The sequence below is a fragment of the Phasianus colchicus genome, chromosome 10 (genome assembly GCF_987193195.1).
Source record: "Phasianus colchicus chromosome 10, bPhaCol1.hap1.1, whole genome shotgun sequence".
In the NCBI taxonomy this organism is placed as follows: domain Eukaryota; kingdom Metazoa; phylum Chordata; class Aves; order Galliformes; family Phasianidae; genus Phasianus; species Phasianus colchicus.
In genome coordinates, this window is record NC_143445.1 from 16217782 (window position 1) to 16245599 (window position 27818).

The 27818-nt window shown below is 42.2% G+C and overlaps 1 protein-coding gene across 3 annotated transcripts in view; it reads left to right on the top strand.

The window, feature by feature from the left end:
- DIS3L2 (DIS3 like 3'-5' exoribonuclease 2) overlaps positions 1-27818 on the top strand; it is a 164547-nt gene that overhangs the window by 15499 nt on the left and 121230 nt on the right. For all 3 annotated transcript variants that reach the window (XR_016469686.1, XM_031603497.2, XM_090147458.1), the window contains exons 3-6: positions 2230-2388; positions 2692-2834; positions 7927-7980; positions 11261-11362. Coding sequence is in view for 2 of the 3 variants with exons in the window: in XM_031603497.2 (XP_031459357.2) it covers positions 2230-2388; positions 2692-2834; positions 7927-7980; positions 11261-11362 (458 nt within the window). In the remaining variant the exon portion in view is untranslated. The remainder of the gene's footprint in view (positions 1-2229; positions 2389-2691; positions 2835-7926; positions 7981-11260; positions 11363-27818) is intronic.

Consider the following 27818-nt stretch of genomic DNA (forward strand, 5'->3'; position numbering starts at 1 on the left):
TATAGAGTTTTGCAAGTTGTGGTTTGCTGTATAGAATATTGTCTGTTTGTCCATCAGAGCATTAATGCTCATCAACACAGGCAGCAGGAAAGCTTATGGGAAATGTTTCTGTCTTCCAGTTTTGAGGGACAGGTGTGTAAAGGAGGCAAATGCTGAGTGTAGCCGAAACAGATGGCAACCTGTGGTTTTCTCTTTCCCTTAAAAAGAGAAACTCAAGAAATTACACTCGTACAGAATCAGGCACGTTCCAGTTGAGCGCTAATTGTGACAGTTGTCTGTGGCTTTATAACAGCAGTGGTTTTGTTTAGCCAGAAATGTCAAGGTCAACACGGTCAGACATTTATCCAAAGTGTCTGTGTGCAGACTGGCTTGCAAGCCAGCTACGTTGAAGCACACTTTGTTCATTTGAGTAAATTGTTTCTCTGAATTTGTGTCCAAGTCTGAGCGGATGAAAAAGATGCTGGAGAGCGAACCAAAGGCTCAAGTGTTGGAAGTGTGTGAGTGCCTCTGATATCTGCCTTGCATGGAAGGTGCTTCTCCTCTGCTGCTGTTGCTGTGCATGAATTTGGGCGGCTGTGGCCCAGGACTTGCTGGCATAACAGCCATGGTGAGTGCTGGGGCAGCTCTGCTCCACCATGGCCAATTCTGGCTCTCAGCTCGCTTGCAGACTTACTAGACAGTTGTGCTTTTTTTCCTGCATTTTAATTTTCTGCTTTTTTTTCCAGCTTAATTACATGTTAAGATCTAGCCTCCTTTTTATCCCAAGCTCTTTAATTCATAGTAGTATTTTCTGTGACTCGCTGCCATAGAAACGAGGGCTTTAGAGCACCTTAAGAGCTCATGTAACCCATTGCACCACCTCAAGGAAAAAACTACTCCTAGAGCAGCTCTGACAGACGTCTGTCGCACCTATTTTTAAGAACCTGCAGCAAGGCAGATGGCATGACCTCTCTGGCGAACAGCCTCGCACCTCTCTTTTTAAATAGCTTTCCTAAGATCCACTTCTCTTGTTGCAGTCCAGGTGAAGTTCCTTCTTGGAAGTGCCTGAACAACTTCTCCAGGACCAGTGGTGCTGCCAGTTCGAATGTTTTGCTGCTCAGTTCTCTAGCCCGTATTTTAAGTGTCTCGTTATCAAACTTAATCTTTTGACCCTTAGGGCATTTGCAAATCAGGTAATTTAGTTCCTTATAATTGGGTCTGTACAGGTAGCGTTGCCTCTCCTGCATCTGTGGAAATCTCAGTCTGCAGTTGTGCTTGTTGTTTTGCAGCTGAAGCTTCCCTCAGACTCCTCCCCTTCTTGCTGCTGCTTCAGTTTAATTCCATGAAGCAATTTCCAATTTAGTTCGTGAAGGATATTGTATTTTTTTAAATTACCTTGTAACTTGGATAGCCCCATAGCAAATAAGTTGGCACTGCACATTTTCTGACTTGCAGGTACAAGCTTGGACCCAGGGAGCGTAGCCAGGAGGGGCTGGAAGGCAAAGCTGTGATGACATGTTCAGTATCCAGGTGGAGGGCCAAGAGGGCAGCTGCACGGCGCTGGGTTGCATTCCAATGTGCTGATCCGTGGAACAGCGTTGGCATACGCTTTGGAAGCTGCTGCTTGCTCTCCTGGCTGTAGGGAAGGGTCTGAGGTGATGGCAGGGAAGGAAGGGGTGAGTCTTTGCAGAATATTTTTGTATGATCGTGACCTATTCTGAGCAGGCTGGGCGTTTGGAGCCTTGGCATTTCTTGGCAGTGTCATTGTGTACAATGCTGCCTCTGGTAGCAAAAAAGTTAATTAGTCCAGGGTGGGTTGTTGTGATTCTTTTTCTTTGTCCCTGAACTACTTTATTTTAAATGCAAGTTGCAGAGAAGTTACATTTTCTCACTATTTATCTGGGGGCTTAATGGGGTGGAGGTAGGGGCTTTGGAAGCCGTTTAACAATTTCACATTTTATATGCTCTAATGAATTTCCCAGGATTTTGGAAGGGTTGTATCCAACTTTAGGATCGTAATTTCCAGAGTTCCGTTTATGCTAAAGTAAGTTAGTGGTGGATTAAGAGGCATGAAGAGCCAACAGATTACAAATGAGCTAATGAAGACATCATTTCTTTTGGATAAAGAGCATGACTCACAGTTGTGACTGGGATTGAGGCACTGCAGACCATGAGTTTCACCAGGACCATGAGCTGGCAATGAGGTCTTTCCTCACCCCCCTGCTATTTCAAACTTGTGTTTGATTTCAGGTGCAGAAAAGAGAGGGTTTGCAAGGACCAGAAACAACTCGGAATCCGCGAGAGCTCCCCAGAACTTCGATAGGAAGAGACAACTTTCTGAATCGCAGACAGAAACAATGAGCAATTCAGACAGCAGAATAAATCCTAGACAACTGGGAACTCCCAGAGGTATTAAAGCAGAGCGCGTACACGCTTCAGGAATAAGCTGCCTTGAAGCATGTGCTAAGTGCTATTAAAAGATGGGCTGGGATGAATGCTCTTAGCTCTAAAATGAGCTGTAAAAGCTGTTAATTATTTGTAAAATATGATCATTCCAGGATTTTCAGTGCTCTGAAGCTGGGTGCCAGTATTTCTAGGCAAACCCTTCCCAAAAGTTCAACTTCCAGTACAGAGCGTCTGTAGAGCTGCTGTTACATAGATACACAGACAAATTTGGTGGGCAAGATAACATTTATTAATTTCTGTTTGCAGGAGGACTCTATGCTGCTGTCCCAACATCTGGTGACAGAAAGAATCGAAATAAGCCTGCTCGAGGGAAGAAGAAGAGTATATTTGAAGCCTACATGTCAAAGGAAGATGTTTCAGCAGGACTGAAAAGGAGAGAGCTTATTCAGGTGCCTGGAACATAGAATGCTGTTGTGCTAGATCTGTGGAAATCACAGGCAGTTGTTAGAAGTCAGTATCAGTTAATTGTTTGGCAGGGCATTGATGTATGACTTGTAAATGCTTTCTCTGGACTTTTTAGAAATGGAATGAAACTTTTTATATCCAGCTACAGTACAGTTTTTGGTTTGACTGTAAAATTCCTGATTCACATTCACAATGAATTGCAGGGTTGCGTGGTCTACTAGCCATGATTGTGACCTTTGTGGAGTCTTAATTACTTTTACCAGTGACAATCAGAAACACAGCAGGTGCTGGCAGCCTCTTTCTTAGTCAGTGTAAGTGAAAAGGAATGCCCTTAGCAAGATGCTTCTTGCTAAAATTCTTTGCAAAGACAGATGTTAGTTCTCACCAATGAGGTGCAAGTGCCTTCTCATCCAGATGTACTCATCTCCTTTTAATTTGTCTCTATGAACTCTTCCCAGAAGTCTCCTTCCCACAAAAAAAAAAGCACCACAGGAGAGATGCAGGTAATGATGTGGTCCCTGAAGTGTCATAGGGCTGTGCCTATGGAGGCATTCAGTAAAGTGTTATAAACTACAAATTAATATCAAACAGCCAGCTAGCAGTGCTGGAACTTGAGTTACTTGCATGATTTTCTTTGTGATCCCTTAAGGACATAGGGCTGGCCCAACCTCCAATGACAGCATGGCTTAGTGAATTAAGGCACAAATATTAGATGGAGCACTAGAACCCAGGATAGTACAGAAAATCAGCTGCCTGTGTATTTGTAGTTATTTGCCTTGAACAGGTAGCATGTTCTCATTTTACAGATTCTATGCCCATCAATCAAAGGTTGGACTTTGTGCTTCCATTTGCAGCAGCAGAATTGGAGCTGTAATTGGGCAGCAGTTCTTCCAATATCTAGCACAGTGTAGGGGTGGACCTGCCACTTGTGTGGGTAACTGGATTGTGGAAGGAGTTGTATGTGAAAGCAAGCAGGACTGAGGTTTGCTGAGATGCAGAAGTGGAGAATGTCATAAAATAGCAGCTGTAATGCAGTCCTCATTGTGGTGTGATGCAGAGGACACACCCAGCATCCCAGTGAGGTCAGATTGGCTGAGGAAAGGGCAGGTGGAAGTCAGTGAGGGCATTCCAGTCACTCACACTGAGGCATCATTTACCCAAACGCCCACTGGTTGTTGTAATGCTGTTAAGGTTGTGAAATTTTCATCAGTGCATCAAAGCTGCTGTTGGCATCACCTACCTTTTTTGTCTGATAGCATTAAATGCAGAGTGTGTAGACTCCTGGTGAGGTCAGCTGCAGCTGCTGATGAGGCACATCAGGCTATGGCCAGTACCTGAGTACTCCATGAAAATGCCAAGTCTCAGAAGGCCTGTGATTACATGCTATCTGGCAAAACAATCCTTCGTTCTTGTAAGTGCGTAGTGTCTACTCTGGGTCATGTGCTATGTGACTGAAAGAGTCACATACGCTTTCTTAAGCTGTAGCTGTTTTCCTTTCACCCAGTCTCATGTCTCAGGGAAACAGCTCAGGCTGTACAATCTGGATTTAATCACTTAGGGCTGAGTGTCAGATCATGAGCATTTCAACTCAGCGTCTCTCATTTTTGACTCATTCATCCTCATGATCTCATCAAGACCATTCATCATTGCCTTCAAGCAGGATAGGTGAGATCCTGAAATTCACTGAATGAAATAATATTAAGCACCGCTCTGTACAGTGGCAAGAGACACAGTCAACAAATATGTTGTGGTAATCCCTTAATGCAAGATATTAGTGGCCTGCAGAAATGCTCAGTAAGAACTTGCAGAAGAGGATACATACTAGTCTGAATCTCGTGGTCCTGAGCAAACTTGGAATCATAGAATCATTTCAGTTGGAAGGGACCCTTAAAGACCATCTGGTCCAACTCCTTACACTTAACAGGGACACCTACAGCTCCATCAGGTGCTCAGAGTTTCAGCCTGACCTTAGGTGTCTTTAGGGATGGGGTGCCCACCATCTCTCTGGGCAACCTGTGCCAGTGCCTCACCACCCGTAGTGTAAAACACTTTTTCCTTATATCCAGTCTAAATCTCTCCTCTTTCAGATTGAAACTTGATTGCTAGCTGGTCAGAAACATGGCTCTGAGTGGGAGGGTGCCAAGATGGTGCAGGGGAATGCCAGATGTGGGTGGCAGGAAAACACAAGATCTAGTAGGAAGGAGAGACCCTGCTGTGAACTCTGAAGATGCTGCTGGGCTCTGGTAACAGAGCAGTGCAACTAAATATGCCTGAAAGCACAAACTACTGGCAGATGTGGGAGATCTCCTAGATGAAACACGAGTGCAATGAAGATTAAGCAGTCTTAGATCAGGAAGGACAAAAGTGTATCTTGATGGGCGTTGATATCTGTCAGTAGCAATAGCCTTAATGACTTCTGGTGCTGTATCTAACATAATTCAGTTTTCAGTAAGTAGCATGGAGAAGTGTGCCCTGCAGCATTCCTGGATTCATTTAATCAAGGGACGGGTGCAGAAGTGTCCTTCTACGATATAAAGGATCCGAGTGCAGGTGCTTGAGAGTGCACACATCCCGCTTCCACACTCGTAAAGCTGTCTGCAGTGAGCAAACACCAAACGTATCAGGTTGATTGGAATCGGAGGCTGAAGGCAAACAAGATTGAATAACTTCTACATGGTTACGTAACCGGATGGTGTTGGCCATACACAACAGATGAAGTCAGGTTATGTGTTAAGGAGCATTGACCCAAAGGACCGTGGTCATCTTACGAAGCGCCAGCCAGAACCTCATGTCTGCCCCACGCCTCCAGCGTCTCCCAGACCCTCCCTGCAGGGCTGCTGGGGTCAGGCGGAGCGAGAGCTCGCAGCACAAAGGCACTCAGCTTGCTTTGCCACCTGGAGGGTGTTTTAATTTGGAGAACTGTTGCTTTGTGTGTATGAAGGCTGGGGATCCCCTGCTTTTTGTGGGCTGTCTTCTCAAAGGTGGCTTGGTAGCAGGCAGGCACTTGAATCCCGACCTTTAGTTTGGCACATACAGCCCAAGTGAGGTGTAAGTGTTATAACTGTTGCAAACTGCTGGATTTGAGATCCTTGAAGTACCGTCTGAGTATTGCCTGTCTGGTTCTAGCTGAAGAACTTGAGAAATGCTAACTTTTTTGTATCTTGCTGGAGGAGTTTAATTAAGTTAGAAACTTTTTTTGGCTGGTCTGTGCAAAGCTGACTTAAATAGTCAGAAAGTGTTTTAGGAACCTTCCTCCAAACCTCTATCTTCCTTCTCAAAACAAAGGCTCTACTGCCATAATAATACTGATAAATATAGCAGCTATTATTTGTGAGGTATTGTAAAATAATACAACATTCGTGTGACATCATGAGACTCTGCAGCCAGATCCTCACCCCCTAATACACATATGAGAACAGTTGTTCGTTGCAGATGGGGAGAGAGACTGGTTCCAGATATGATATCACAGCGTGAAATGTACAACATTGTAAATAGGATTTTCATAGGCACAGATAATAGGGCCCATCTGCTTTCTAAGATAAATTTTGGGAGTTCCTTGCTTTAAGGAAAGAACCGAAGTATTTTAATGCTACTTGACGTAAGAATTCTAATGCTGATCATAATTAGGTAGTGCATATAAAATGTTGTTACACTGTAAACATGGTAACACTCTGCTGTGTGTTTGCCTGAGCTGGGTGTCCATGCACACGTCGCCACTTCGGCGCCTTCTGGGCCGTGGGCACAAAAGGGGATTTTTCACGCTCAGGATGGGCATCTGCACCTGGCTGATTGACAGCTGTCCCACACTGTTCAACAGGGTTCTCCAGAGTAACATGAGATACGCACTCATCTGCTTTGTGCTGTTGGGCAGATCCTGGGTATGAGAATTATTTGACTTATTGTCAAGTGGAGCAATCATTGCTCTTATTTTTTTTTTCCCTTTCTCTCTGTAGCAGCTTCTTTGCTAATGGTGTGTTAGTTTGGATGGCTGGTTCTGGAATATAAGTGGGGAAAAGACCCTTGAGAGTTCTCTGTGAAGTATCCCCATGCTTTTCTTTCTGTTGTTCCTGGTCACTGGCTAGCCATGTGGCTAGTGCACTCATTGATACTAGCTTCATAAGGCACAACACGATGGCACAGCAAGGTAATCAGGTAATGCCTAAGGAATACAGGCTATATGGTGCTGGTGTTTCCAAACTCAAACAAATAAAAACAATGGAAAACCTTCATAAATCTGCAAATTCTTTTTCAAGGCAGCAAAACTTCCTCATGTAATCAGTTTTATTTTCCTCTCGTCTGAATGTTTCCTAGAATACATAAAAATTATGTGCTGCAGTAAATTTTTAAGGAAGCAATCCCTGTGAGAGACTTCTATGATTACTTAACACAGAAGTGCAAACAGATGGAATCTGTTCGTGTAACAAATTGGCCAGCATTGTTTCAAATATCCAAATGAAGAAAGTTTAAACTTTTCAGCACAAGGCAAACACCTGTGCTAAGCAGATAGCTAATTAACAGGGCTGCGGTTCTATAAGAACCGAGTTCTGTAAGCTTTAACTGCAGCCACCTGAACCCCAGATCCTGGGACTCTCTGGAATGGAATCACAGTTGCATGTTCATGCAACAGCAGGTCAGCTTTTCCTTCTTCTTTCTCTTCTCCAAACTAAGTGAAGCCAATGCTCTCCTTTTCCAAAGCAGAGCAAAACAAATTCTTTCAATTGTCTGGTTTTTTTAATGAAGTTGGTGGATGCTCTGCAGGAAACGTGTGAAGGGAACAGGGGGGCTTTTGTATCCATAGTTCATGCAGTAGCAGCAACAAGCAATGATTCAACATCTCCTCTGTGACAGACTGCAGTAGATCAGCTTAAGCCTATGATGAAGCTTCTTTTTGGCTAGAAATTTCTCGGATGCTAAGTTGTCAAGACTTAAAATGTATAATGGAAATTTAGATGTATCTCTCATGTTTCACAGCAGATGTATTACCCACAGCTCTAATTTAACTGATGTTATATAAAATTAATAAGATTCAGGCGTAATCTTTCTCTGTCTCCTTTTTTTTTTTTTTTTTAATTTAAGGGACCCTTGAGAATAAATCCTAAGAAGTACCATGAAGCCTTCATTCCATCTCCAGTAAGTGTAATTTTAAAATGCTTTAAAGTTCATAAGTAAAGGTGCATTAAGATAGGAGTTATGCTGTGTATGAAAGGTCACTCAGAGGTGAGTGAGCTGGAATAAATGAACATGATCTGGATTTACTTTTAAATCAGATACTCCCAAACAAATCTTGCTTTTTTATCCTTCAAAGAACAACTGACTTTGCTTGTGCTGAAGCTGGGGATACTGCTGGGTCCCACAGAAGCCAGCTGAACTCAGGTTTGAGGACCACCACACAGCGTAATTGTAAACCCCTGGTTCATGGCTACAGAGGTTTTATAGATTTTCCACTGATTTAAGTTAATCTTCCCTAAACAAATATGCTCTCCTTTTTCGATCTGCTGCATGAGCTAATTTGAAAAGTCATTCCAGAAATAATACGCATGATTCCTTTTCATGTGCCCGCTTTTGCACTAGCTGGATATTGGTTGGCTTGGGATGTGCTTCTGTCACGTGGGACTGCTTTGTGCCTTGTCTCCCTTCTTTCTTTATGTCGACCCAAAAGAGGGGCTCTTGCAGTTTCAAGGACTTCCAATTGGGAAAGTGACCTCACAGATGGTGCAGCTGAAGCTTTTTATCCGCATCTGACTTGGCCAAAATGTTACTATCAGTGAGAGAGTTTAATATTGAAATGTTTTGTAGCTGTAGGGGATAGGCAGTGAAACACTGACACTCTTGTCCCTGCTACTGACAGCAGTGATGTGTTGGAGCTTGGATTGAAAGTCTTGAAATGTGTGCAGTGTCAGTTCAGTTTGTTCATTGCAGATGATGTTTCACAGCGCTCTGTGTTGCAGGAGGCTGACGTGGTTGAAGCTCAGGGTGCATGAAGTGGGTTCTTGCTATGAATTAGAGGAAGAAGTACAGAATACCTCAGTAAAGTAACACTGAACTTGTAAGGGAGAAAGGAACTGTGATCCTTTCTTCTTGGAAATTACGAAATACAAGGTTACATGTAAAATCCAGCTACTGACATGAGTTTCAACAGATGTGAAGCTGTACCTCTGATCAACCCTGGTGCCTTGTGTGGCATATTGCTTGCTGCTTTGCAAAGGAGGATTAGCTGAGGTTACCTCATTTACCTTTCTACTTTGCTTTCCCTTGTTGGGCTGAATCCTAGAATCAGCCTTGTCCTTAGTAACAAGCAGAATTAACACCTGGGTGAATGTGGATCTGGTGTGAGGACTGTCCTTGCTCTGACAGATGTTTTAGGAACTTCTCTTTCATGTGACTGTATTTGCCACTGAGGGTAGCAGGAGGGTTTGCAGCCTTAGTGTTCTGCAGGACTTCCCATCATTACCAGATGCTGCAAGAGCTACAGCTGTGAAGAATCACCCCATGTCCCCTGCTGCTGGCCAGGGCACCATCTCCTCTGCTTGCAGCTCTCACTTGGCTACAGCTCCATGGATGTTCAAATGCAACAGCTGTTCACCTTTTAACACCAGAAGTCCCAGCGTGTTTCTTGCTGTGCATGTTCTGTCTGTCTGTCTCTTTGTTGCACGGCCCAGAGCCTCTCTCTCAAAAACCTTGGGGAGAAGGGAGACAGGAAAAAAGTGCAGAATAAACAAATTGTCCTGAATGCCAGCCTGTGTCTCACAGCATGGAGCAGCTGCATGTAGCAGACAAAAAAAAAAAAAAAAAAAAGGCATTTTCTTTAATAAATGACTCTGATGAAGTGGTGGATTTAGGTGAGGAGCTTGGGCAGAAGGCAGAGGGTGGGGAGGAATGAGGAAAAAGACCATGTGTAAAAAATCTGGCTTTTTGAAAAGAACAGCTTCCAATTTGAATTATGTTGGTCCAAGAAGCTCTGCAATTTTTCTGCATCTTGTCATGGGAGGCAGCTTTCACACAGCTGTTGAGCTGCTGCTGCTGCTTTTCTTTCTAAGAGTAATTTGGTCTCTTGGAGGACAGCCTTGGTTTCACATCACGGCAGGGTTCTGTCGTTTCATTGTTTTGGTATCTAAGCAGAGTAAGATATTTATGTGATATTAAGGCCTCGTGTTTTCAGGTTATAAAAAGTTTTTCTTGGAGGCTGATTATGCTGGTAGTTCTGATTGGATTTACTCAAGCATTTGAGATTCTGAGAAGCCACTGACGTTGTGAGTGAGATTTTAACTTTTGTGAGGCAGCTTTTTCATTGAAAGACAATGCAGTTTTACTCTAAAGAAACTCATCCTCTTTTTTTTTAGTTTGTTTGTTTGTGTACTTCAAAATGATGATAAGATAGCTCTCTGTTGGAAAAGTCTGTTCACTGCTCACCTTGAAACTAAATGCTCACATTGTTTGATGTGTTCGTGGTAATGTAAACAGATTCATGGAATTCTTCATATACCAAATTGTGAGAGGATAGAAATGAAAGCAGCAAGAGTGCTATAGCTAATTAGACAAAAATAGGGACAAAATTGGCAATACCTTAAAAACTAAAACATCTGCGCTGGCATCTTCAGAAAACTTTGTCTTTATTCACCCCATTAAGAAAATCTTCTGCTCCAAATCTAGATTAGCAGAATGCCAAACGTGTCTAGGGTGCATAATCATAGTGTCTGCAATTAGTAGAAGCTCTTGTGCAAGGATGTTAACAAAGAGTATTGAGAAAAGATGCCCTAACACGTCTGCTTCAGCAGATGATACTCATGCTTGCAGTTGGCTTCTGTAGTCACCATTCCTTTCTGAATTTGTTCTAACATCAGTTGTGCCAAATGCGGGATATACTGTGTTTCTTCATTCAAAGGAACTGCATCCTCAGCCTCTGTCCAGGCCACCTCCACAGGCTGCCTCTCTGATCCCTCTGGCCCTGCTTTCCCACCTCCTGCAGGACAGCAGCAGGCAGCTCCGCGCGGGGCACTTTGCAGTGACTGCCTTGTAAACGTGATCTGAACAATAGCTTTTGTGGTGCTTCAACTGGGAACTTAATACATGGAGAACCGTGGCTGCGGAGAGCTCTCTACTCGTTCCTAAGAGTAATTGCAGAGGAACTGAGCAGAGTTTGCAGACAATATACTTGGAGAGCTTGACTCTGCCTTGGATAAATACTGTGCAACTACTGTGCTGGCACATGCACAGTACAAAGAGCTTATTTGCTGAAAGATGTTGCATATTGAAGGGCATGTGGTGAATCCATTTCACTCCTGTGCTCGACTGCAGGATGTTTGTCTCACTCGGGTGTGTCTTGTTGATGACAGTGTTTTAAACCTCATAACAACTGTAACTTAATACGCTTTGGTCCGATGTTGATTTTTTTTTTTTCCTCTTTGTCCAGGATGGGACTCGTGATATCTTTATTGATGGAGTGGTTGCTCGCAACAGAGCCCTGAATGGTGACATCGTGGTGGTGAGACTGCTTCCCAGGGAGCAATGGAAGGTCAGTTCAGTGTTTGTGATATGACAGAAAGATCTTATTGCTTTTTTCTTCACTGAAGTTAGGGCCTAAACAGAGAACAGAGAATTTCCTACAAATCAGATTAGTTAAACTGCAGTTTGCACGGCTATGGATTAAAATATTTATCTATTACAATGCCTGGAAGGAGCAATACCTGAAATGTTGAAACATTACTCTTTGCATGGGATGAACTTTGTTACCGCTGTGTGAAGTCTGATGACAAGGCTGATTCAAAGTGCAGTTATTAGAGGTTACTTTTGATATCTGGTCTTTGTGCTGTGGCACTGGACAGCTCTGATAGGGTATTTGCAAATGATGTTGTTATTTCACAAGTGCTATTCACAAAGCTTTCGTAACGATGGACCCTTTCTACTTTGTGCGTCCTCAGTCCATGGAAAGCTCATTCTGACACAGCTCCGGATTTTGTAGTAATACCCATCCTCACATGGTTGAGGAATGTGTAAAGCAACCAGAGCAATGCAAATGTGAGATAATCTGGTTTTCATTTTAATGGCCATGAAGTCCTCTCTGTATTATTATTTTTTCTTTCACTAAGCAAAGTCAGAGTCTTTTCAAACATCAGAACGATATTATTTTGTTTGCAGGTTTATCTTTAAAACTTTTATGCAAGAAAAGTTCTTTCTCTTCTAGAGATGTAAACTGTGGGAAATATTAAGATACAGTCAGCGCTTGTAATTTGGGTTTGTATGTGTGAGCATGACAGCACTGCCACAGTTTGCTTCCCACACACTCATAGTTTTCAAATTCTTCTTAAGAATATGAAGACTATTGTATATTGTTTGGACAAAAGTAATGAGGATGATTCCAGCAGGGTGGGAACAGTTCTGGACTGTTTTGGCCTGGTTCTTTTTACTGATTCGAGCTTCTTTCTTTGTCTGAGTTTGTGTGATTTTAGACATGCAAATGCAAGGTTTTCGGTCTGTTCACTTATGGAACTTCTTATCTTGGCTGTTTCATAACAATTGGAGTGATGGTTTGAAATGCATTACAACGTTTCTCTTCCTTTTAAATCTGTATGAAGTGAGTAAATGAACTATGTGTATATTGGCACATGTAACTGCAAAACTGCCTTATGCAACAGATCATCATGTGAGAACTAAAACATTATACATATATCCATATACAGTCAAGGCGTCTGCTGCAGTTCATGCAGCCTCTGAGAACTGATATTGAAGGTTGAAGCAAAAGTTCTTTGATTGCTATTGGAGAGTCCAAATCAGTTCAGGAAAGAGTTCAGGAAAGCTGTGTCGACTGCTATAAGTTTGGATCACTAAATCCCTATGAGTAAATTGTATTTAGTATTAGACTATTTCCAAAAGTTGGAAAAATAGAATAGTTTGGTGCTTAGATCCCTTGCCAAGACCTGCCAGCACAAGGTCTTCTTTGTAGGCCTGGTGCAGGTTGCCTGGGCTGGAAGCTTTGTAGTTTTACAGTTTTATCACCGGCTCTAAACAAAGATAATGCCTGTCTCACTTATCCTCACACCTTCGTATGTTCCATACTAATGGTCTTTTGTGAATAGGTGAGCTATTTTATAAGAGGAAGAGTTCTGAGTATTTTCTCTATTCTGGGCAAATGCTGAAATAAATAAAACTGCTGAAGAAATGGTGTCTGACTGCAAGGAGGCAGTTCAGAAGGCTTCAGTGTTTTGTAGTACGATTATGATCCTTCTGTGGTGAATTTAACCTTGCCAAGTGAATTAGCTGGAACATGCCAGTCATGTTTTTCAGTCGCACAGGTGCTGCCCTATGTAGTGTTATTTTTTGTTTCTTGCCATCAGCAACTTAATCAGCGATGACATCCCTTTTCCCCTATTCCCTGAATCTCTTGCTATGTGCTCGTGTTTGTATTAGTTCTTTGGGAAAGGTGCCATAAAGTTGCACTGAAAGATACTGAATTCTGCCAAGTAATTCCTACTGATTAATGATAAACTGTCGCAAGCTATTTTAGGTTTTTCCATTTGTTTAGTCTCATGCTGCTGCAAAGCTGCCACATAGGTATCTTGAGGATTTTCTCCTTCCCATTGGGCTTTCAGAGCAAGCTGAACAGCTTTGATTATTTCCTTGAGAAATGTAAATCAGACGAGTGGTATAACTGATGCTCTCAGAGGAGACTTTACAGGCTCTGTACATATTGGTTTGTTAGGATGGAGATGTGCATGCTGATCGTTTTTATGGTTCACCATTCCCAACCCATTAGCCTGCGTTCTGCTGAGAGCTGAGCTGCTTTTTTTTGCTGGTGAGCCTGTGTCCTGCAGAAGGTAAGGCTGCTGATGGAGCCGTGTCTTCAGCAAATCAAGCACCCTGCTCATCCTGTCTGTCTGAAGAGAGGTTTCGTCAGGGGTGCACTGTGTTCTGCTGTGCTTGTGGTATTGATGCCTTATCCACAGGTTCCTTTGTCACAGTGAAACATACAGGAACGTCTAAATATTCTGGATGCTTTATGTAATACCTTCTTTGAGAGGCAAAGCAATATTTTCTTCCTCCAGCCATCCACTCCCTGGCTCAGTGGTGGGAAATTTATCAGGCTTGAGTTTCTCAACATCATGTCCTTCCCAGCATGTGCACTGAGAGGTTGGATGAGTGCTGTGGTCCTCCCTGGGCTTTTTCTGCTCACACATCCTCTGTGAGAGCTGCTTGCTGCTCAGGGATGGTCAGTTTGTCAGCTCATATTCCTGTGCTTGCTATTGGCTCGGATCAAGAGCCAACAAATTCGATGGGGCACTGAAGGAGAGACTTTGTGTCCTGGGATTTTTGTCCTGGGATTTTTGGGAGAGACTTTGTGTCCTGGGATTTTTGTTATCTTGTGCTCCAGTAGAAGGTAGCCGCCGTCTCCTGCCAGGGCAAAGCGGCTGGCGTTGCGGTGACCACATTTGGAGGCTGTATTTCAGAAGTTCCTCTCTTGTCCTCTTGTGTTACATCTTGGGAATACTGAGGTACTATGGTAACTTTCAAATATTTAGCTGTTGCAAAGTAAGGTATTTGACTTAGACTGTTTTTCCAGGTACTTAACCTACTCTTAGCGAATGAAGTCAGAGTATCATCGCAGTCAGTTTGACTGTCCCCCTCCTCGTTTGGGCTGTAGGGCTTCCCTGAGTCTGTGCCTCGATTTTGTGGAAGAACGTCATGATAAAAGATAACCAGTGATGGAGAACTTGCCTCAGACCTTGTCAATTATTCTGATAAGGAAGAAAAACAGCGCTTTTATTTCTTGACTGATTTTCACTACTTTAAGTTCCAGCCATGGGTTTTTATTATGTTTTATGGACTTGTGCTTACATCAATTTCAGGAGCTTCAATTATACAGTGACATAATTACTGGAAGGCAAAAAAAAAAATAATGATACGATGATTACAGCAATATTTCTCAAGCTTGTCAGGGAGGGAACAGCGTGTCAGTATAAAGGATAAGCCCAACCCATCTTTCCTTGCAGCCTCTCTTTGCCTCTTTTACCTTCTGCTTAATTGCCAGATAGAATTTGTTCAATTTCAGATAGCTGTTTTGGTTTTTCTTGCGAGATGTAATTTCTTTGGTTGAAGGAAATAGCATAATAAGTCACTTGATATCACTTGGGACTTGGATTCCTGGCCCAATCTCTGGTGCTTTTAGAATAGTGGTTTATAACGTGGAATGTTTTTCATGACAACCGTCTCACGCTTTGCATGCTATGGCTGAAACTTCAGAGTTTTGCTCTGAAAACAGTACTCACAAGGACTTTATGCTGCATATTTGACTTGTACTGCTCAAGGTTATCTGAGAGGATCTTTGGGGTTCAACCCCTTATCTACAGGAGAGAGCTCTGGCTCTGCGTCTTCTTGCAGCAATGATATATTCAAACAATAATGTATGCTCTCTATATAATAATAACGTGTATTAAATAATAGCATATTATTAAGAGATTAATCTACTAATTTCTTTACCTGCTGTGTTTGGTCTGTGTTGACTGCTGTAAGCTTGGATCACTAAATCCCTATGAGTAAATTGTATTTACTCCATGGCCAAAGCTGTGGTTTACGTATAGTGTGTGCTGCTGGATGGCAGGGCCAGCATTTTGGTCACCCAAAATGTTAGCAGTAGTCATTTGTATGAGAACACGTTCTATTCAACAGAGGTGTCAGAGACAATACTACGCAGCAGCAGATCTTGGTACTGCCTCTTTCAGAACTGTAAATCAGATAAATATTTAAATGCTTTCTGTACAGAAGATGTAAGCTGCAGTTCACTTTTCCCAGCTGTGACTGTTGTTGGCATAACTACAAAAAACAAAAACAAAAACAAAGCCCAACACAGAGTAGGAACAATTTGCTTCAAACGCATCACGAATACCATCATGTATAGTTTGAACAGAGCTACATATCCTGGCAAGCCACTGCTCCAATTGTTGGTGTGAACCCCTGAACCATCAGCTGGCCGGAGGGGATGCTAACTTTGAGTTTGCCCCAGTGAATAATGATTCGTTTCCACCAAATTCTTCTGAGAGTCAGTTTCTTCAAAATCTCCCAGCTAATGTAAGGATAACAGTAACGCAGGAGGAGATAGGGTTCTTACAGGGTTATCACAGCAATACTGTTTGAGTCTGACAATCAAGAATGTTGTTTGGAAACATTACGTTCATAATAATAATTATATTAAAAAAAAAAAAAAGTTCTGGAGAAGCCATTATTGAAATAGTAAGTGTTTTGGCATGTTAAAAGCGTTCAAGTGGAATTCATGATATCCAGGAGTAAAGTGGGAAGCCTGGGAAGCCAGCTAGGAAAGTGTCCAGAAAAGCAGAGCTGTAGCAGATGTGAGGGTTTGATGGATGCTGTAGGGGAGGAAGGGCAGCTGGTGTTTTGCTATAGACTTTGTAGAGAGGGCTGTGAGCTGCACACGGGTGTGTGCAACCCCTCCCCATCTCAGAAAATCAAACACAAAGAGAAGCCTCACTACGTGCATACTTACTGACAGTGCTATTCTTTGGGTGTCTACACGTTGTTCCACAATGCTGGGCCTGGTGGGCCTTCACTGTTTGGGCTGGGTGTGGGATAATGACTGTGGGCTTATAGCAAAAATACCGAGAACGTAAGAAAAGTTGTTCAGTGAGAGATATGTGGCATGAAACTTCTTCTGGATGTTGCTTTCATGACTTCTTAATCAAATATCACTTGAATTAATCAATGTTTTAATGCAGTGAATTTTAGTAGATAGACCTGGTATGCTTTTTATGAAAAGCAATTGAATAAGAATGTTTTTGAACAGCGTAGTGTCCTTATAATCCTTCCTCCTTCTGTGCAGGATGAGAGTGATATTAGAAGGCAGAATGTTTAGGGAGGGAGAAAGGCAAGTGTCTTATTATTGACTGCATCCTCCCTTAATGGCACAGAATTACATCGTGGTTTGGCTGCTCAGATGCAAGGTGTTACCTTCAGTGAACCATCAAGCACTGAATAGTAATCAGTAATAATAATCACAAGCAGTTGGTTGTTAAACCTCCAGTGGAATACCTGCAGAGAACACCCCCTAGTGATGGGGTGACTTCAAGCTTAATGGCATCACTGAATTCATTCTGTTCCTGGAAGAGCTGTGTCTTGAATGGTAGTGCTCACGAGGGCCTCTGATCCTACTTCAGAATAGGACTCCAGCCAACCTTTAATACCTGATCTCTTTTACTGCTCATTTTTCTCCTCGGTCACATGAATATAACCTAGTACAGCAAATTGTTTCCTTTAACAACTAACTTTTCATCAAATGATTGTTTGAAACACTGTTCTTCCAAGTCTTCTGTAAATATGCACACATCACTGTAGATTATTCCTAATCCAATCTCTTATATAACCACTATCATTTTGGACTTTTCTTAGTCCTTACTTCCTGTGGAATTAGTATTTCTTAGAACTGTTTGCTTTTTACCAGTTTGGAGACACGTTTGATGATATCACATGAGCCTTTGGAGCCCACACCTTCTGAAGGAGGGTCAGATACCTGTTGTTGTGATGGTGTTGGACTGGGGAATGTCACGCATGTTAAACTCACACAACTTTTTAATAAATGCTCCTTGAAAGACCGTCCAGATTTTCAATAGTCTGGGCTTCTTTCAGATCCACACAATTAGACATAAGTTTAAATAAAGTGTACAGATGATAAAGGTCCTCTCTGGCTGAAGCTTTGTACAATGAATATTATACTGTAAAGAAAGGGCCAAGTGAGTTAGATTAAATTTTAAGAAGATTGCACCCTTGATTAAATTTGAGATCTCTAGAAATGAAGAGCTAACATGACACCAAAAAGCTGTTAATCATGAACATCCCTAGATGTTTTGGATAGCATCCTGGGTTCTGAAGAGAAGAAGTGCTGCATATCTGTGGCATGTTTATTCTTGCTATTGGCTGGCAGTGATTGGCTGCAGTATTTGCATGTGGTCAGAGCTGCTAAGCTGGCTCATTAAGTCTTTTTCTTATTTCCTTATCTCATGTCTATTTTTCTTAAAACCATTAATCAGAGGGACGGGGTATCAGAAAGAGGTCATTTATGTAAATGAAGTATTGCAGCAGCTGGTGGTGTGGGGGTGAGAGGGTTTTCTGCTACAGGTTCTATGGGGCAAGATGTGGAACCTCATTAATAACCAGCTGATTCTTGAAGATAAGGAAGATATTTATTGTTAGTGATGACATGCCTTAAATTGTGGGCAGAAGGTAATTTGTAACTCAGAAAAGTTGTTGCCAGCCTAGTAGGTAGGTTTAGAATCAGTCTGTTGCTAGCTGCCAAGTGCTGGGATGGGTGAGCCTTCTCCCCAACACTGATCCCATGTTTGTGTCTAGACAAGGCCAAGCCCTTCCAGGGCCTCCCACCGTCCCTGTCATACTTCCATGAAATCATTTGCTATTGGGGGGATTCCCTGCTGCTCAATCTCTGAAGCGAATGCTAGGCAAATCACAAGAACTGGGAATGAATCTATTCTAGGTGCAGTAACACCATGAGAGGTGCCCGTTGTGCTGTATGCATCAACACTGGTTTTCTTAACGCTGCCGACATAAGAAGTCTTACTTCAGCTGCTGCCTGATGTTATCCTTAACCTGATTAACATACAAATCAATGCACTGGAATCTGTATCTGTGGCAGCATCTCGTTCTGCAACATCTTGAAGAATTGCAAGTGATTCTTTTAAAATGAAGCTTCTTGTTTAAGAGCTGTCAGTCATAAGACTGGAAGGTAAATTAAAATTCTTCCTGATTATCTTTTCCAACAAATTCCTCACTGCTTCAGTAGCTGTGCACTTGACATCATTTCTCAACGTGTGCTTGCTGATAAGACAACTGGTGTTTGCAGTTTTGAAGGTCCCAGATTCTATCTGCATTATCCAGTTTTTGTCCCAGTCTCAACTATGTGGAAAATCTTTTAAAAAGATTTGGTAATGACAAGAGGAAATTAGTGCTGGGCAGGCTGCTGATCTACTGAATATGCTGAAAGTGGCACTGCTTATTATTTTTATCGTTGTTTCTATTGGCTTATTTTTGTTTTCTACAAGTTAGGCAATAACTGGTTTATAAAAGTAGGTCTACATCTTTTGTGATTTTGTGTTTTATTTGTTTTAAGCTCTCCAGTATGCTAAATATTCATCCATATTCAGTTGTATTATTTTCTGGGGATGGAATATTTATTTTTACTGTTTTCTAAATTATTCTAAAACAGAAAGCCGTGCCAAAATGCATATTTCTTAATTGTTGAGCAACTTTGGAAGTGTGAAAACGAAGAGTTGGCACAGTGTAGCTAGCACTTGTGTATTTTGGTTGTGAAAAGTGACTGGTGAAGAATTCCCCAGGCGTCATTCTGTGTTCTGTCTGAAAAACATCCTCTTCTGGGTTTCTGCATGAAGGCGTATATCCTGTATGGTGCTTGCTGGTGCTTGGAAATCCCAACTGCTTTTGCTCATTACCTTGTAGTTGGAGCATCCTCGTGGTTTTGTTCTCCTTGGTTTTTTTTGTTTGTTTGTTTGTTTGCTTGTTGATGGAATGAGCGTTGACCACTGTTGTTTGTACGCTATGTTTAGATTGGATATCAGGAAAAGCTTATTTACAGGAAGAGTTGTTAAGCACTCGAGTGGGCTCCGCAGGGAGGTGGTTGAGTCACCATCCGTGAATGTGTTTAAAAACTGTCTAGATGTGGTACCCCAGGGACGTGATTTAGTGGTGGGTTGTTAGAGTAGTATGGTTATGTTGATTTGATGATCTTGATGATGAAGGTCCTTTCTGGATGTGGTGCTCAGGGACATGATTTAGGAGGGTTGTTAGAATTAGGATAGTATGGTTAGGTTGAAGTTGGACTTGATGGTCTTGAAGATCTTTTCCAACCTGAGCAGTCAATTTTATGTGAAAATTGGCATCTCTTTTACTGAGGCCTCCAGCTCCCTCATGGGAGGAATATGTGCATATATACCTCTGTGGTCTGTGCTGAGCCATGTAGGGATACCCAAATTTAATGGAGAGCCATTAGTTCAGTCTGGTTTAGTTCAGTAGCTCTGCTTCATGCACAGAGCCATGTTCTGACAGCGTTGGCGCTACGTTACTCTTAGGACTGTTGTTGAGCTGTGGGTGTAATGTGTTTATCAGCTTAGAGTCGCGTCTTGGAAACTTGGTTTACCTCTTTCTGTAATAGTTTATCACTAATGCATGGTAACGTTTCCTGGCAGGATATGCATTGTTAAAGTTCATTAGTAGAGGGGGGAAAAAAAAAATCAAGGAGCGGAAGGCTATCCTCTTGTAAGGTTCAGAAGTTTGTGAGGCAAAGGAAAAATGTTCTTCATGGCACCTGACATCATTCTAGTCCCACCGTGCTGCTTTCCCATGGGTGACTCCTATCAGTGACTACGTTATAACAGAGCCCAAAGAGTAGGTGTGGTGGCAGCTGGAACTGTCAGATGGAGGAAAGGCTGGGAGGGGAAAGCCTTGTCAGGGCAGTGTCTCTGTCTGTACAGTAATTTCCTATGAGCTGACTGAGACCTTGGGCAGTCTTTTTGCTACTGTTCACAAAACCATGAGCACGCATCAAAATTCTTTTTTTTTTTTTTTCTTTTTTTTTTTCCCCAATTGTCTTTTGATCACTGAAGGAGTCTGCGTTGTCTGGTAGTCAGTTTTAGCTGTCTGCCCTTCTGTTCCAGCAAAGCCACTTATGTGAGCTCACATGTGAGTGGCACAGCACTGTAGCAGCCAACTTCATTGACATGGGAATGGACCTGGGGCCTGAGGGTTGACTTTGGGAGGTAAGCTGCTGTGAACGTAAATAAACTGTTATCCTGTGCTTGAGAGCTCCAGTTTCCAAGCATTAATTTCTTGTAAGTGCTTTGTGAAAGCAGAAAAAAATAATAATCTGCAGTTAAGCTAATCTCTTCTAACAATATATCATGTGTTCTGAGGATCAGCGCTTGAGTGAAGGGCGTTGTCCAAAATGCCAGACAACAAAATACACAAAACTGTGCAGTGCTGTTAGGAAATGGAGCTCCCAACCTTATCACCCTCTGATTAAACACTGTGGTTTTACCTGCCAGGGATCCATTACTTTAGAAAGCCATAAGTATATGTCAAATACTCTTCATTTGGAAATTTTACATCCTGTTCCTTTTGTCTTCATGGACTTGCCTCAACACCTCTGTTCTCAGCAGGCTGGGATTGCTCCCTCCTACCTCACCTCAGGGATTAAATGTCACGTGTTGTACCCTTCCTCAGCTTTAACTTTGTATAAAATCATTGTGGTTGGAAAAGACCACTAAGATCACCAAAGTTCAACCACCATCTAACTCATCCCCACCATACCCACTAACTGTGACCCTCAGTGCCACGTCTCCACTGTTCTTGAAGACCTCTGATGATGGTGACTCCACCACCTCCCTGGGAAGCCCTTCCCAACATATCGCTGCTCTTTTTGAGAAGAAATTTCTCCTAATATCCAACAAAAATAGCTGTATGCATGGGGAATCTGTGTCACTTGAGTGACCAGGATGAGAACAACCCTTTGGCTCTGCTAAGCAGCTCTGTGCCTGCTTGTTAAAGAAACTCCCTTCCCTTAATAGATGTGGTGTGAAGGAGGTACAGACAATGATTCCTAAGTCCTGTCTACCAAGAAAGCTTGGGAAATGTTCTTAGGTTAATTGCATCAACCATTTTTAGGGTCAGCCATTTTTAGCTAGGGCACTGAGACAGGTTGCCTAGAGAGGTGTTGGAGTCACCATCCGTGGAGGTGTTAAGGAAATGTGGAGATGTGGCACTGAGGTACATGGTGAGTGGGGATGGGTTGGACTCGATGATCTTAGTGATCTTTTCCAACCATAATGATTCGGTGATTCTAGCTGCATTCATGGCTGGATATTTCATGGATAGTTTAGGATTATGATATTAAAAACAGCAATGAAAAACATCAACGTGGGGTTTTAAATTTGCCATGTGTTATTTATTAATTGCTGCCACCTTTTTAAATTTTCAGATCTTTTTCAGGGTTGGTCAGAATGGCATTAGGCATCCTGCCTGCTCTGAAATGAAAAATAGTATTGGGTTATCATCAACTCCATTGTTTCCTGGGACACGACCAGGGTAGTTTTATTTATTTCTTTACCCACATACACATAAACTTCATGATAAAAAGACAAAAGCTCTCTTCCCTGAACAGCATTAATTACTGTGATACGCAGTTGTGAAAAAGTTATGCCTCAAACCAGTGAGATTTTCCCACCCCACACTTCCCAGTATTCTTACTGTGCAGAAGTAAATCCGGACTAACTGAATGAGTTTAAAATGAGAAAGTTCAGTTCATGTCTCTTTGATGAAAGGTAATGAATGCAAACAAGATTTTTTTTGAAGAAAATCACTGACCAATGTTTAAATCGTGCCTTAATACATTATGCATGAAAGTATGTGTATGTTTCTGTAAGCACTGTAGTTACAGTTGGGTTTAGTCAACCTTTCTGTGTTACAAGCTTAGAAAATTGAATGCAACTCTACTGTAAAACTTGGGTCTGGGCAGAAAACTGACTGTAGAGGTTTGTTTAGAAGCCAATGCTGTGTGGACAAAATTTGGTGAGTCTGTTTAGTGATTTTTTCCAAATTATGCACACTGAAGTGGTTTCATATCACTTTGAACCCATGGAAGGACTTAACTAAATAATTTTCTTCTAGAATGCAGTTTTGTAACTTAGGTCTTCAGGATAAAAACTTGATGTGTATTCCAAGGGTAGCAAACAAGAGGATGTGTTTAAACTTTTGCAGTTTCTTTGGAAAAGCTTATGGTTGCTGGAATTGAATAATTGAATACCCAGTCAATCATACAAGTGCACTACAAGTGAGTATTCCAGTGTGATTGATGGGGAAATCTTAAGCAGTTGTTGGCATGATCCATAGGAATGAGCCACTCCCTCTGTGGGTCAAGAGTACAGTAGTACCTGTATGACAATTTCTGACTGTGTGAGAGGAACAAGAGTGGTGTAAATTCCCAAGAAATGCATAGGTCCTTGAACTGTAACCTAGAAGTTTCTGGCTAATATGCTTGATTAACTGAGGCTTCTAAAAGTTCTGTATTTTATCATTAAATGAAAATGAAGCATACTACTTCTTGTATTGAAGGACTGTAGCATGCTTGTTTCGCTGTGCCTCTGTTGCAATATCCATATGTTTCATATGATATGATGCAAAATATTTACACAGGTGAGAACAGTGCCTAACTACGTACAGATTTGTATATTGATTTGCTTCAACCCCTACTTTCAAACAACCATAGCAAATTTCTGTTTTCCTTTTAGAGATCTGGTGGATTCTGAGGGCTGGTAGGTTTTGCTGTCTGAATGGTTTATGACATTTAGAGTTTTGAAGCTATTGATGTTGAAATTGTGTCTTTTAGTTATAAATTCGTAACTGGCTGTAGTATCATTTGAAGTGGAATTTGACAGGGGCAGCTCCTGAAGTTATGGATAAAATGAGAGATGCACTTAAATGTGTAAGGATTGAAACTGGTTTTCATATAGGTTTTGAATTATCAGCTTTATTTTAACTTGCCTGAAGTAAGGGTTTGAACAACACAAGTACACAGGCTGCATTGGGCAAGGAAAGCAAAATTCTTTTAAGACCTCATAAAAGCCATTTAAATGGTAAAGTTTGGGTAGAACATTTTAATTGCACTTGTAGGACTGCACATAAAGCAGTGAAAGAACTTCTGGGAGGTTTCAAGGCAACTTTACAAAGTGGTCAAATTAGGAAGAAAATTATGAGCTAAGAACCAAATAACTCGCTTAGTTTTATTGTGGTGGAGTCCCATTAAGTTTTTACAAGGAAGCAGGTTTGATCATGCACTTGGTTTGAAGTCAAGTTTGCGTTGCATGTAGTCTTTGCTCTTCAGAAGCCCTTCTTAGTTGATTTGAAGGTGCTTGTTGAAGGGAAGATGCCTTTTTGGAGGCGGTGGCTGTGTATGCCCGTGGCAAGCTGCACAGGTGCTGTGATGCATTGCGGGGAGCTGTGGTGTGAGCCGGGAGGTCATCGATAACCTTTGTGTGCTTAGCAGGACAAATCCTTCCGTTTCATTGTTCCACTGCAAGCGGACGCTTATCACCGGATGTTTTCAGACTTGTATCCCTTTTAATTTGTTTTGGATCGTGGACTGCAAAAGCCATTTAATCATCTGCAAAGCGCAGGAAGAGCATTAACTCCAGAAAGTGGCCGGAAATGGGAGCGAGGGTTTGTGGTGTGCTGCCCCGGCTGGCTGCCCTGGGAGCCGCGGTGCCATCCAAAGCTGTCTGTGTCACAGAGCGCGCAGCGAGCCTTCCACGGCTGGGAGGATTGCTTCAGCAAGAATTGTTAATGTGCAACCTCTTGGTGTCATCTGTCCTTTGACCCTTACGTAGCCTGGCTGAGGAAGTGCAAGCAGGGACTTTGGGTCCCAAATGGAGAATAGGGTTTGGGATTTGAATCCCCAGCGGCCCCAAAACAAACTGCAGTGTGTAGAGTTCCCTTCCTCAGATAATGCTGTGATTGACAAAATAACCAATTAGCTTGCAGTGCAGATAGCTGCTTCATAAGAGCACGGAATCATTTAGATTGCAAAAGACCTTCAAAATCATCAAGTCCAACTTTCAAAACAAGGCAGAGAATTTGAGGTATTTAAGAAAACAAACAAACAAAGGAAGTGAAGGACTCGGTGTCTTACTTAAGAGAGCATTAACTTGCTTTTCGTGTCTCCTTAGCTTTCCTAATAACTAGGATGCTTTGGGTACTAATAGTCTTTGATGGAATATCATCTATGGATAGAATAAAAGCAGCAAGTAGGAAGTTTGCCTTGTCAGAGCCAGCAAATACACTGGAGTTGCTGGTGAGAAAGCAAATTAAAGGAGCTTCCTAAAGCTGTGAGCTGCCTGGATAGGAACTGGGAACTTTCTCCTTCCTTTCCTGTACTATCAGCTTAAGATGAATGGTGAGTCATTGTTAACTACACATCGTGTTTTGTTATTGGAGAACTGTCAGAAGATTTGATTAATAATCCACAGCGTTTGGGTTCATTGTGATAAAAGCAATCATAACAAAGGACTTTAGCGCCTAGCTTGGCACTGAGGGGAAAATCTTATCTTAAAGGTGTATGTATATAGAAGGGCAACTTTTTTTCTTTTTACGACATAAATATAGGCTCACTTGGTGAGTTGCAGGCTCGTGGTACTGTTTCTAGAGGCTACTTTCCAGGCTTTCCTGCAATGAAGTGGAGATTTAGTCCTGTCTTCTGTGGAGTTTCAAGAATAGAGCCCTTGAAACCTCTTAAGTTACGTGATGGAAGTTGGTATGGAAACAGCTTGTTTAAATGATGCATAAATTATAGTGATGAACATAAATTTACTTTCTTCCTAGTTTTATGGAATCATTAAGGTTGGAAAAGACCTCTAAGATATCAGATCCAACCGCCAGCCCATCCCCACCATGCACACTGGCCACGTCCCTAAGTGCTGCACTTTCACAGTCCTTGAACACCTCCAGGGACGGTGACTCCCCATCTCCCTGGGCAGCCTGTGCCCAGGTTCCTCACCACCCTTCTTGAGAAGATTTTTTTTTCCCCTAATATCCAACCCTAACCTCCCCTGGTGCAACGTAAGGCCCCTGCCTCTCATGCTGTGCTATCACTAGTTTCCTGGGAGGAGAGGCTGACCTCCACTTCATCACAACCTCCTTTCAGTAAAGAAGCCTTCATGGAAAGGTACAACTTTTTTCTGGGTGCGGATCTTTGAGTTTTTCTTTTTTAATGTCTTTTTACTAGTTGCTTAAATACACACACACACATATATATAATTTACACATTTATTATATTGCAGTTTGCCTTCGTGGATAACCTTGAAATAATTTCTCCCAAGTAAGGAAAGTTAGTAGACACCATCCTCTAACGACTTTTACTAAGAGGGGAAAGTTGATGTAGTGAAGATTGCATTGAGTTCAGCAGTTCTGGATGAAGTAGCTTCAAATTGACCAGGCTTGTTTAACTGGTGAGGTGGCAGAAATCGTCACTGCCTCTCTTAGTCTGCGGAAGGAAAGAGGCTCCCTCCTTTCTAGTAGAGGAGATTGGCATGCTGTAATTTTTAGAAAGGAATGCTCACAGGTAGCACAGCCCAGATGCACTGTTTGGGCTGGCTACCTTGCTGAGGTTGGACTTGATATCCTTGTTCCGTGATTTCCAGTGTTGAAGTGAGAGCTCTTGCTGGATGACTAACACATTTCAACACCGGTAAGCGCTTTTGAAGACTGAGTGCTCTTAATATATTAAATATTTTATTAATGACATAAGCAGGTGTCAAGGCTGGTTCACAGTCACATGTTATTGAGCTGTGCTTCTGAATTTGGTCATTCTCAGATTTGTTTTGCAGGAGTGTGGAGTGGGGTTAATATTTGACACTGCAGAGGCTGTGGCTTTTTGCCCACATGGCCTGTTAGCAACTTGGCTTTGTACCTTTTAACACAACCAAGCACATAATTCTTCTTGTATTTCTACTTTCCATTGCATTTCACTGCAGTGTTCACTGTGCATTTTGAAGAGAAGTGGAAGTGTGTTCAGGATATTAAGAGGACTACGTTGCACAGTGGGCACCGATTCATTCTATTGGAGGTAAATCTCTTCCACTGACTCTAGCTAGGCAGCTCGTCACCACTTCTACATAGCCTGTGAGGTGTGGGTTGTGATGGTATGCAGCCATGCATTTTTTTTACTGGAAAGCAAGGTTTATCTGGAGGGAAAGATTCCTGGCCAGCTGTAGGGCAGAGGTTTGGGTTGTCAGCAGGGGGGAGCTGGCTTCTCTGTGGCCGTCTGAGCTGCATCTTGTAGTGGTGGGCTTCACTGTGCTGAGCCAAAAGATAAAATAGACAAAACTGAATGTAGATCAGTGGATTAATCATTTCTGGGAACGGCTGTGGTATTAGAATTTGGAAGCGTAATTCAGAGATTTGCCAAGTTAGCCAGTGCTGGCCACTGGGAGAAGAGTTTGCCCAGGAGGAATGAGTTATAGAGTAATTCAGGAGTTTCTTAAAAATAATAATAAAAAAATCTTGCACCTTAGTAACCGAGGTAATGGCTTTGTACTGCCATCGTCACTGCTTAAATCTTCAGTGTTATTTTTTCTTTGCACCTGTTTTTACTGATCTCATAACTGGCCATTGTTACAGAATGAAAGTGGAATTTGGTGGAGAGACCAACTTTTCCCTTTGGATGGGATGCGACCTACCTATCGCAGTAATATTTCTGTGCTTGTGACCGTGGGCAGTCAGTGTTTCCATTAAAAATTTCTGGATTTTTTTAAAAGGAGCTTAATACTCAGTTGTAAAAATTTGTTCTTGGCAGAAAAAGTGTATACAAAATCTCAGCTTAAATAAGGCTTTTTAATGAAGGGAGAGGAAGAGAGCCCAGGCTCCTCTGCAAGTTGAAGTCACAGAAGAGAAACACTGAAATATCTCGTTAGAGACAGAAATGTAGAACAGAAACCCTCCAGTGTTAGCTCTTTGCCCCGTGTTCAATTTTAATTTGAATTGTACCTTTTGGTTCATTCTGTGGAAAGGTTTTGGTGGAACAGCATCCAATGCCAGGCAGGAAAAAGCACAGCAGAAGGTGGCTGGCATTACAGAGCCCTGAGCTCCGCGGTGACTTCTGAGTGCTTGCTGCTGTTTTGCAAAGGTGGGATGTGTTGTACCGTGCTCAGGTGGGGGGAAACCTTGTTCTGAAGGTAAGGAGCAAGAATTTGCGTTTCCTATTGGCTGACTTTTCCAGTGCTGCAGGAGATGCTCAGAGACCAAGCTTAATCAATGTATATTTTCGCTGGGTTAAATAAACCTGAATACTGACGTAATGAAAATCAGTTGAGGAGCCTGGTGGAGGAGGCTGATGCATTTTACCCTTCTAATAAACACTGTTTCAGAACTTAATGAGGGATACCATATTACTG